The 11,543-nt window shown below is 35.3% G+C and overlaps 2 protein-coding genes across 2 annotated transcripts in view; one reads left to right on the top strand and one right to left on the bottom strand.

Annotated features, from left to right (window-relative positions):
- Window positions 1-5,151: 5,151 nt before the first annotated feature.
- Window positions 5,152-6,796, top strand: LOC123534988 (cytochrome c oxidase assembly factor 6 homolog). Its single transcript, XM_045317496.2, has 2 exons — window positions 5,152-5,322; window positions 5,761-6,796. Exons 1-2 carry the CDS (start codon window positions 5,176-5,178, stop codon window positions 5,839-5,841), a joined length of 228 nt encoding a protein of 75 aa, XP_045173431.2. The 5' UTR covers window positions 5,152-5,175; the 3' UTR covers window positions 5,842-6,796.
- The window catches only part of LOC123534968 (breast cancer metastasis-suppressor 1-like protein-A), a 28,995-nt gene continuing 24,103 nt past the window's right edge, over window positions 6,652-11,543 (bottom strand). The window contains exon 9 of the mRNA XM_053549888.1: window positions 6,652-9,221. The gene's annotated coding sequence lies outside the window, so the exon portion shown is untranslated. The remainder of the gene's footprint in view (window positions 9,222-11,543) is intronic.

Here is an 11,543-nt window from a genome sequence, read left to right as displayed (position 1 = left end):
TAGATTTCATCAAGGCAATCATTCTGACCAAATTTCATGAAGATCAATTGAAAAATACAGCCTCAATCGCATACACAAGGTTTTACTTTGATTTGACCTAGTGACCTACTTTTTGACCCCAGATGACCCATATTCATATTCGACCTAGGTTTCATCAAGTCAATAATTCTGACCAAAATTCATGAAGATCAATTGAAAAATGCAGCCTCTAATGCATACACAAGGTTTTTCTTTGATTTGACCTAGTGACCTAGCTTTTGACCCCAGATGACCCATATTTGAACTAGACCTAGATTTCATCAAAGCAATCATTCTGACCAAATTTCATGAAGATCAGTTGAAAAATACAGCCTCTATCGCATAGACAAGGTTTTTCTTTGATTTGACCTAGTGACCTAGTTTTTGAACCCAGATGACCCATATTCGAATTTGACCTAGATTTCATCAAGGCAATCATTCTGAACAAATTTCATGAAGATCAATTGAAAAATACAGCCTCTATCGCATACACAAGCTAACTGTTGACAGACACACTACAGACGGACGCCGGACATCGAGCAATCACTAAAACTCACCTGAGCATTGCTCAGGTGAGCTAAAAATAGGGTGGGGTTTGAACCGAGACTCATCTGTTACACAGCCCATATGGGTGGTTTTCAAAATAATGAAGCAAAAGTGTGACATAGGGGTTGAAAATTCAAACTTATTTCTTAGGGTGGTCACCTATTTTTTATGATAGCAAATACTTCAAATTTGAAGGAAATAACTCTCAGAAAGTGTTGAGAAATGCCAATAAGAAAATATTTCAGCCTTTAATTCGAAAGTTCAGTGAATTTCCTGAAAGATGGGTGATAAATGTTGCAGTGTTTTATGACAAGGAAATATGTATAACAGTAATTTTTTCAACATAAATGATAAGTAATGGGTGTATGTGTATGGTTTGAAACTTATTTAATCATATGTTTGTGGACATTGGTTTTTAAAATCACCCTTTCTGCACAAATCTGACATGAAAATAAAACTTTACCTAGAAAAGTTGTTGCTGAATGCAAAATAACTAACATATAATTATAAAACCTATTTTTAACTCCCACTTTGCATGTTTATAAACCACATGCCAAATTTCAAGAATGTCCAGTAATTCTAATTTCTAGAATTGTCAGCTCAAAATTGAGTTATTTTACAGATGCACAGGGGACACATACTGAAGATCAGTGTAATATTCATCCATTATTAGTTTTCTATTCATAAAAAGACTAATGGTAATCAACTTTAGACAAGTACTATTAAAAAATTAGTTTATTCCACAAAATAACTACAAAATTGAAAATTTTCACTACAAAAACATGAAAATTCAACAGAATGTAATGCTTTAAATGAAAAAATAAGTGACTTTATACATAACTAACACATTGAAATCATTTAGTTTACATGCAGTGCTTATTCATAGTAGAAAAATGACAAAATGCCATGCATGATAAAATGGAATAGTAAAATTCATACATACTTTATAATGTTACTAAAAAGGGTGCACAGGGGACAAATTGTATCAAAATATTTATTCATAGAATATGTTCATGGTAAGTAAAATTCTTTCAACTACACATTATTCACTAGTGAACATTTACATATTTAGGTAAACTTAAGAGCTTAAGAAGCAATAAAATTGATGTTTCCACTTTTAAACTTGAAAATTGGCAACTTCAGAAAAAAATGCAAACAATGAATTTTAAATTGTCCAGGGCTTCTTATATAATGCTAAATTATCAAGTAATGCCTAAATTTTGCATTCACACTGCTAAGAATATAGAACTGCCTCCACAAATTACAGTAATGCTATGATAATTGATATAATGTCAAAAAAGGGTGCACAGGGGACATCACTTTTGGCTCTGTGAATGTTTAACAGTCAGTAATATGTGAAGTTGAATGCTGCTTTTGTATCTGTTGTAACTCCCTTTCAAGGAAAATAAAGTAAAATCCCATTTTATTTAAAGAATAAAAGAAATCTGACACTTAACAACTGAAAAGGTGCACAGGGGACATTTTTAGGTGTATAGACATCCATCAGGTTTCTGAGAAAGTTGATTTATTAAAGAAAAAAATCATACTGTGTCTTCACAGTTGAAAGGATAAAGATTTTAGAAAAACATTAAGACTTTAGAAAAGTAATAGGGTTATGAAATTGTAGTGTTCAACATTTAAATCTAGTATTTTTTTCACTATTTTTTGTGAAGGGGGTTCCATCACAAGATGTGAAATATTGGTAACAATAAGATGTAGGTAATGAAAAGAAGTATTTTATTTAAATGTGCAGAGTTTAAGTTACACGAAAAAGCCAAAGCTGTAACAAAAAAGCATGGTTTTAAAAAGTAAGCCACAGTTGAAAACTATACTTCATGTAAAATGTCACACTTTTTTGGGTGCACAGGGGACAAAATTAGCTATATAATTTAATATAACTTCAAAACTGTTTGCGTCATTAAGCTGAAATTGCACGCATTTATTGACTACATTGATTTGGATATAATTTGCCCCAAAATACATTCTAAAACTAAACTGAATTAAAGTAAGGTGAGAGAAAAGAAAAAGCTTCATTATTTTGAAAACCACCCATATGGTGGCTTTGGCTCATTGCCCTAAACCACTGCGCCCTGGTGGAATTTTATAAATATGAATCTTAAACCAGTTATACTGACCTTGAATCTGATCAATACAAGCCTTGGATTTTCTATAAGCTACTTATGCCAACTTAATTTCAGTCCATGAATTGAAAGTAATTGAGAGGAAACCTTTTATCTCTACTTTTAGTAACAGTGACTTTGACTCCACTGACCCTAAATTAAATCCTACTGTTTAATTTCAATCCATGAATCGAAAGTAATTGAGAGGAAACCTTTTTAGCTCACCTGAGCACAAAGTGCTCAAGGTGAGCTTTTGTGATCGCCCTATGTCCATCGTCAACAATTTGACTGTTGACACTCTAGAGATCACAATTTTGACCCAATCTTAATGAAACTTGGTCAGAATGTTACCCTCATCAAAATCTTGGACGAGTTGGAATCTGGGTCATGTGGGGTCAAAATCTAGGTCACCAGGTCAAATCAAATGGAAAGCTTGTTAACACTCTAGAGGCCACATTTATGACCGTATCTTAATGAAACTTGGCCAGATTGTGAATCTTGATGATCTGTAGGGTAAGTTCAAATCTGGGTCAGGTGGTTTCAAAAACTAGGTCACCAGGTCAAATCAAAGGAAAAGCTAGGTAACACTCTTAGAGGCCACATTTATGACTGTATCTTCATGAAACTTGGTCAGAATGTTAACCTTGATGATCTTTAGGTCAAGTTCGAATCTGGGTTATAAATGTGGAATGTGACCTACTGACCTACTTTTTTGTTTTTTTTAAGATACAGCCTTGAAATTTGGAAGACATGTACAGTTTTGCACACCGATCTTAAAACTGACTTCATTGACCATGAATGTGACCTACTGACCTACTTTCTTTACTTTTAAGATACAGCCTTGAAATTTGGATGACATGTACAGTTTTGCAGACTGTGACCTACTGATCTACTTTCTTATGTTTTAAGAATGATACAGTCTTGACATTTGGATGACATGTGCAGTTTTGCACACCGATCTTAAAACTGACTTTGAGTGACCATAAATGTGACCTACTGACCTACTTTCTTAATATTTTAGCATCAGTTTGACATTTGAAACATATAGCTCATATTACTCAGGTTTCTCTTTTTTTAGTAACACTGACTTTTACTCCACTGACCCAAAATTCAATCCCAATCTTTGTCTAACTATAGGTCCTTGTCCTACATAAACCCCTAGTAATGGTAAACAAGTGTGCAAAGTTTCAAAGCTGTAGCTCTTACAGTACTTGAGAAAAGGTTGACCTAAACAAAAAATTTAACAGACGCGGACGATCAAGTGACAACAATACCTCGTAGATTTTTTCTCTCAAAAATCAGACGAGCTAGAAAAGAGAACTTGAAATATTAATTGCCAACATGAACTTGGCTGAGACAGGCGGGTAATCCTAACAAGCACTTGGCAATAAGGAAGAAGTTATGAAGTGGAGACAATATTGTAAATCTCATAAAAAACATAGCATCATTATGTCTCCCACCACACAGTGGGTAGGGAAACATATTTAGTATCATTTACTCCAGTCTGTGTGTGTGTCACAATCTTGTCTGCACTCCAAGTTGAACATTTCTCATCCGATCTTCACAAAACTCTCGGCCAAGTTAGATAACTAGCCAAATCGGCCCAGGCACTTCGGAATTATGGCCCTTGAAACTTATTCAAAGCACTCAAACTTTGAAAGTGTTATAAGACAGTTGAGGTCTTGTTGCTTGGTTGACTCAGATACTCCTGTTCAGCCCGATCATGATTAGGTAGTTGGTGGGAGACATGCACTTTTCTCAAAAGCAGCTCTAGTTTCTAAAGTGTTCAAGGGACTTTCAACCTAAACTTTAATGCAATAATTGGGATAATTGGGATTGTCATTTTTTAGACCATCGTTTTGCATGGCACTGCATCATTTCAATGTTATTTGTTTTTTTGTGTGAAGAGACTGGGTCAGACAGTTGATGCACACTCATATTGGAGACAGACAAGTTTTACAAGCAAGGGATCAGACATGTCCGTTTTTAGTAACAATGTTTCTGCAGATGAACCCCAATGATGCCTTCTTAATTTGTGTGTTTGTGGTGTGTGGGGGGGGGTATTTATGTCTGTGCATTAAATTGTACATTGACAACAGCACTTACATCTTGTTCTTATTTGAAAGAAGAAACATTTCAAACTGATTAGTAGAGAAAAGGGAAATTATTATGATAAACTTTCAGGTCATTCTGAAATTTACTAGGAACCATGCCTACTTTGATTTGGAAATTTCTGTGGTTTATAATGCATGTACAGTAATGAAAATGAACAGTTAACTGTTTCATTTATGAAGCTACATGAATGACAGATGACCAAAGACACAATACTTATTGACAGCAAACCTTTAATGTCATTCTTGGACTCTGGATAATGTTGACTGTCTGTCATTCCACAGCTTCTTTATAAGATTTACATCTTTGCCAAAACTGAGTTTCCTCAGTAAAAGTTTGTTTTTTGAACTTTCAGATCTGAAAGCCCCAAGTTTTAACAATGTCTGCGCCACCAACCAAACAGGAGCGACAAAAATGTTACTTAGCCAGGGACGCTCATTTCAAGTGTCTAGAAGAACACAATGATGATATATACAAATGTACAATTACATTAGCAGAGTTTGAGAAAAATTGTCCTAAAATGTGGGTGAGTAATTTGATCCATTTATTTGCTGGCATGTCATGGAAAACTCTAAAACATCTCCCCAAAACTCTTTTATTTTGTCATTCCATGACGTCTTATTGAAGTCCTAGAATAACTTTGTTATAATTATGATGTACATATACCTTTGTTCTTGCAAAATGTTATCTCCATTTAATATTGTAAATGAAACAAAAAATGAGTTTTTTGGGGTGAGGGTCCTTTTCCAGTCTTCCAGATAAATTCTGCACATGCAATATACTGAATACCGGGTAGTCTCGGAATACGTTTTGTTTTCTTATAGAAGTACATGTAGTAAGGCATAAATAATTTTCATCTTCAATTTATTCAAGGGCTTAGAAATCAGTAAATGCATTCGTACCTCAGATTTTGACATTATTATCTCTGTCATAATGTTTTTCTTTTCTCTTTACTCATTTACAGGTAAAGCACTTTGAACGGACTCGGGAGCGATTGCTGTTAGACAAATTACGACAACAGGGAAGGGCAGCTTCGAACTCCTGATATTTATAAAATAAGACAATCATCGTTGTTCTGCTTCTTACATCATACAAATGTTTTACACTGAAAAAGGATCTTCAATCTGTGAGTGGAAATAGAATTAACTAGTTGTGTTGAAGTATGTACGTCATACCTGTTATAGACAAATTGCTAAAATGATGTAAAGCAGTTACTCAAAATACACAAAATATTGCATCTGCATCTATAATGAGAGCATGCTGAATATACTGCCAGACTCTTATCCATTTTCTTGTTTTGGACTGTGAACGATGGCTGGATTTTGTTTACATTACAAAGTAGTTCCTATGTCTACAACCATGATTTCCAAGGAAAGCTGACACAAATAAATGTGTTTGTACAATGAAATATATTTTAAACTGTTCCGTTAGAGGTCCATGTGCAAGATCAGTCAGGACTTTAGTTTAAACATATTATTTTATTTCAGAAATTCATGAAACATTTACAAAATTGGACGGAAAGCTATAACAGCTTACGGTTGTCCTCAGGACGTGTTTCTTTTTCCTGTCAAGCACATGTTCCAGAATTATAAGTGAAGGATACTGTCAAATCAGATATTTTCGTGAGGCAAAAAGTTGCTATCATTTAAAAAGGAATTGATTTGCATGGTAAAATATAAACAGTAATTATATAGCCAACTTGTTTAATATAATATAAAATTTAGAACAATGAGAACACTTACGCAAGTATTCATGACCGACACTTAGCGAAAATAAATCCCTCACAAAAATGTATGATTTTACAATATTCTTAAGGATGTGACACATAAATGAAAAGTATTATAAAAGAAAGAAGAATGTTTCATAATTATATTTACAATTTTATGTACATGATGTAAAACATTAACAAATACTTTGTACTGATACATTTTATAAATAATTAATAATTATACCTCTTGAACATTTCATCTTTTGCATAAATTAATTTTTTTTTAACAAAATGCATTGTGTTCATTATTTTCATTGTTCCCTTCATAACAAGTTGATCCGAGTTGATTTCGACTTCACGGCTCAACAGTACAGGTAATAGGGCATCAAACAGGACAAAGAATTTTGGTTTTCACATTTTGTTTACATCAGAATAAAAATAAAAGATATGGAATCAAAATTTTTACACCTGCTGGAATCACAGTGTTATAGCAGACCAAATGTTCAGAGCCTATTAGACAGGAATCCAAACAAAATTCCAGGTTCACAACTTCAATGCTGAATAATATTCCCATTACGTTTCTTGACCCTAGGTCAAATACGTTTTAAGATATGTGTGACACAAACTTTTAAATGCTGTTTTATGCCTATTTCTGTCAAGGGCCATAACTCTGGTCTGGGTGAATGAAATCTCAAAAGAATACACGGGTGCACAACTGAAGAATATTCCAGTAATATTTCATAATCCTAGATCAAATCCTTTTTGAGATACACAAGACTCACACTTTAGTCCTTATCCATATTTTTTACTAAGTCAAGGGCCATTACTCTGGTCTGGCTGTGTGAGATCCCAATTAAAACATCAGGTGCACAACTTCATGTGCTGAATAACAATCATGTGAGGTTTGATATCTATGGATCAAATACTTCTTGAAATACACACAACACGAATTTGGATGGACACACTGACGGCCAAGGGCCCATCCCCCAAAAAACAAGAGCTGTCCGTAAGACAGCGCGCTCCACTTTTCGGCGATTTGACAGTAAAATGAATATATGTCTCAATAAGAGACCTCTACTTTAAAAGGAAGATACACCAAGGGGCATAATTCTGTCAAGAACACAAATTAGAGTTATTAGGATTGTTACCACACATGCAGAAGATGATGGTAAAGATATATTTTGAGTTTCAAGTCATTATCTTATATAGTACCAAAGTTATGTCCAGAAAACGAAGTTTGTTAAAAAAAAAATTGAGTACGAAAGGGGCACAATTTGGTCAAAAATACAAATCAGAGTTATGGGGATTGTTACCACACATGCAGATGATGATGATGATAAAGATACATTTTAAGTTTCAAGTCTTTTATCTTGTATTGCATTAAAGTTATATCCAGAAAATGAAGATTGCAAAAAAGCTAAGTACAGAAGGGGCATAATTCTGTCAAAAATACAATCAGAGTTATGGGGTTTGTAACCACACATGCAGATGATGATTATAAAGAAATATTTTTAATTTTAAGTCATTATCTTTTGAAGTACCAAAGATGTGTCTATAAACGAAGCTTTAAAAAAAATTTAACATAAAAATAATTCCAAGTATAACAACTTTGTGACCTTGACCTTGGGTATAATGGGCCCAGCCCCTGCACATACTTTGTTTGTATGCTGAACAATGTTTTTGTGAACTTACAGTAAGATATAACCAACAGTAACAAAGATTTGACAGAAAAACAAAGGTTGCTGAAAAACTTTAACCTTAAAAATAACCTCACTCAGTATAACACCTTGGTGACCTTGACCCTGGGTATAATGGGTCCAGCCCCTACACTTTGTTTGTATACTGGACAATGTTTATGTGAAGTTACAGTATGATATCAGCAATAGTAACAAAGATATGACAGAAAAACAAAGGTTGCCGAAAAACTTAAACCTTAAAAATAACCTAAGTATAACACTTTGGTGACCTTGACCTTGGGTATAATGGGTCCAGCCCCTACACTTTGTTTGTATACTGGACAATGCTTATGTGAAGTTACAGTAAGATATAAGCAATAGTAACACGGATATGACTGAAAAACAAAGGTTGCCGAAAAACTTGAACCAAGAAAGGTCACGCCTACGCCGGGGCAAGTAGAACAGCCTCCCTATTCTCCGAATAGTGGAGCTAAAAATTGCAATAGAGGGCTGTCACGTTTAATAACGGAATATGGTTACAATTAAAACAGAAATAATGACGTGCTGGTAGTTTCTCCTTTAGTTATTTTTCCATTACGACCAGGTGACATGTCACAGGGTTACAAAGAGTGCAGCAAGTTCGAGACTTGAACCCAGGGCCTCTGTCTGAATACTAACCTGGAGCTCTACCGACCAAACTTCCAGGTCCCTTCACACAAGTCTCCCAGATGTCATATAAAGTTCTACACCATGACATATCAAGATATTTTAAAAACTTGTCAGTTTTCAATCTATAACAGTCCAATCAAGACCATTATCATTGCATTTCTAAATCCAGAATGTATCCCAAGTAATCTTACATTCCTATAACACACTGCATTCACTGTGAGCGTTGCATAATCTCACAATATTTTTTTTATAGTAGTTATGTAGGTTTGTCATTGCCTACAACTCTTGTCTGTCATTTCATGGAAATGTCTTGTACACCTTGACACACGTATCATTCATTACACACAGAGAACACAATGACATCTATAGCACCTGCAATTGAAATAAACATACACATTTGATCTCTGGCCTTTATGATGTTCAATATAATTGTTACACCTGTGTACCAAAAATTATTTAAATCTGTCATGCCTTTCATGAGTTATTGTTCGGAAACCATGAAAACCAACGGACCGACTGATCGATCGACAATCTCACTCCTATATACGTTTGTGGGGATATAGCCCTGTATCACTCAAATGATCAGCTTTTACCCTAGAAAAGATAGCATTGAATTTGGCCTGGACATCATAGACAAACATTCCAATCATGTTTTATGAAAATCAGGTTTATCTTGAACCAAGTTTTCTCTATGATTTGACCTGGTGACATGGTTTTTGACCTCGGGGAACCCCAGTGTTGAACTTGACATAGATTTGATACAGGTTAACAGTCAGACAAAAATTTATGATGACCAAGTTGAAACAAGAAGCTGCGTTCAATAAACGCTTGATATGCCCCCGGTGGCATCCTTGTCGATACAAAAGCAACCTAAATCCAAAATGAGGTCAAGGTCAGACTGAGGTCAGGTGATGTTTGAAGATGAGGAATGGTCACAGGTTACATCTGCATTAGTATCAATTCATTCTTGTAAGGGGTATTGATGCTAGACAAAACGGTCCCATTTGGTTAACCAAGAGATGGCCCATATAAAGCAAGTCCAAAATGTGGTCAAGGTCAAACTGAGGTCAGGTGATGTCTGAAGATGAGGAATGGTCACAAGGTTACATCTGCATTAGTATCATGTCATTCTAGTAAGGGGTATTGATGCTAGACGAAACGGTCCCATTTGGTTAACCTCGTACGGACGAACGGACTGGACAATCACTATATGCCTAAAACTGGGTCATATGGGATCAAAAACTAGGTCACATGGTCAAGTCAAAGGAAAAGCTTGTTAACACTCCTGAGGCCACATTTATGACCATATCTTCATGAAACTTGGTCAGAATGTTTATCTTGATGATTCCTAGGCCAAGTTAGAAACTGGGTCATGTGGGGTCAAAAACTAAGTCACCAGGTCAAATCAAAGGAAAAGCTTGTTAATACCCCCTAGAGGCCATATTTATGACCCTATCTTATGAAACTTGGTCAGAATGTTTATCTTGATGATTCCAAGGTCAAGCTGAACAGGTGAGCAATATATTAGGGTCATCATGACCCTCTTTGTTTCCTGAAGTGACCCTGTTACAAATTTATTCAAGATTTTAAACAGATAAACATTTCAACCAAGTCTCATGAAGATCAGGTAGAAAATGTGGCCTTTTGAGTGTTAATAATATCTTTCTACGATTTGACCCAGTGGCCTAGTTTTTGACAATCCAATTTCTTTGTGTAGATATCATAGAGACAAACATTCTGACACAGTTTTATGAAGAAAGTAGAAAATGTTGCCTCTACAATTTAAACAAGGTTTTTCTATGCTTGGACCTAGTGACCTAGTTTAACCTTTAGCACGCTAGATAAATTGTCGTCTGCTGGAAATGTCGTCTGCTAAAATTGTAAAGTTCATTCAATTTGCTCCAAAACTGGAAGAAATATTGTCAGAGTAGCAAACAGCTTGGAACCTGATCAGACGCCGATTTAATCGGCGTCTGATCTGGTTCCAAGCTGTTTGCAAAGGCTGTTAAATTCACCTGCAGCAGGCTAAGGGTTAAGACCTCAGGTAACCAACTTTTGAATTTGAACTAGATTTTATGGCGACAAATATTCTAAAAAAGATTTATGATTATCTAGTAGAAATGTGGCCTCTTAAGTTTCAACAAGGTTTGACCATGTGAACTAGTTTTTAGCTTATCCGAGCCATAGGCTCATGGTGAGCTTTTGTGACCGCTCAATGTCCGTCGTCCGTCTGTCAACATTTTCTAAAAAAATCTTCTTGAAAGCCACTGGGCAGAATTACACCAAATTTTAAAGGAATGATCCTTGGGTGGCTCTATTCCAAAATTGTTCAAAGAATTGAATTCCATGCAGAACTCTGGTTGCCATGGCAACCGAAAGGAAAAACTTTAAAAATCTTCTTGTCCAAAACCGCAAGGCGTAGAGCCTTGATGTTTGGCATGTGACATCATCTAATGGTCCTCTATGAAGATTGTTCAAATTATGACCCTGGGGTGAAAACAGGCCCCGCCACAGGAGTCACAAGTTTTACCTAGACTTGTATAGGAAAAAATTTAAAAATCTTCTTTTGTAAAACCACATGACCTTAGCCTTTGATATTTGGTTTGTAGCATTGCCTTGTGGTCCTCTACCAAAATTGTTCAAATTATAACCCTGGGGTGAAAAGAGGACCTGCCCGGGGGTGGGGTCTTTAGT

This window comes from Mercenaria mercenaria, chromosome 1 (assembly GCF_021730395.1).
Source record: "Mercenaria mercenaria strain notata chromosome 1, MADL_Memer_1, whole genome shotgun sequence".
Lineage (NCBI taxonomy): Eukaryota > Metazoa > Mollusca > Bivalvia > Venerida > Veneridae > Mercenaria > Mercenaria mercenaria.
The sequence above is the reverse complement of the archived record's forward strand: the minus strand, read 5'-3'. Positions and strand labels throughout refer to the sequence as shown.

Coding starts and splice junctions, on each gene's coding strand:
- LOC123534988 (XM_045317496.2), top strand. CDS start 5,176: ATGTCTGCGCCACCAACCAAACAGGAGCGACAAAAATGTTACTTAGCC. Junction 5,323..5,760: donor AAAATTGTCCTAAAATGTGG/GTGAGTAATTTG, acceptor ACTCATTTACAG/GTAAAGCACTTTGAACGGAC.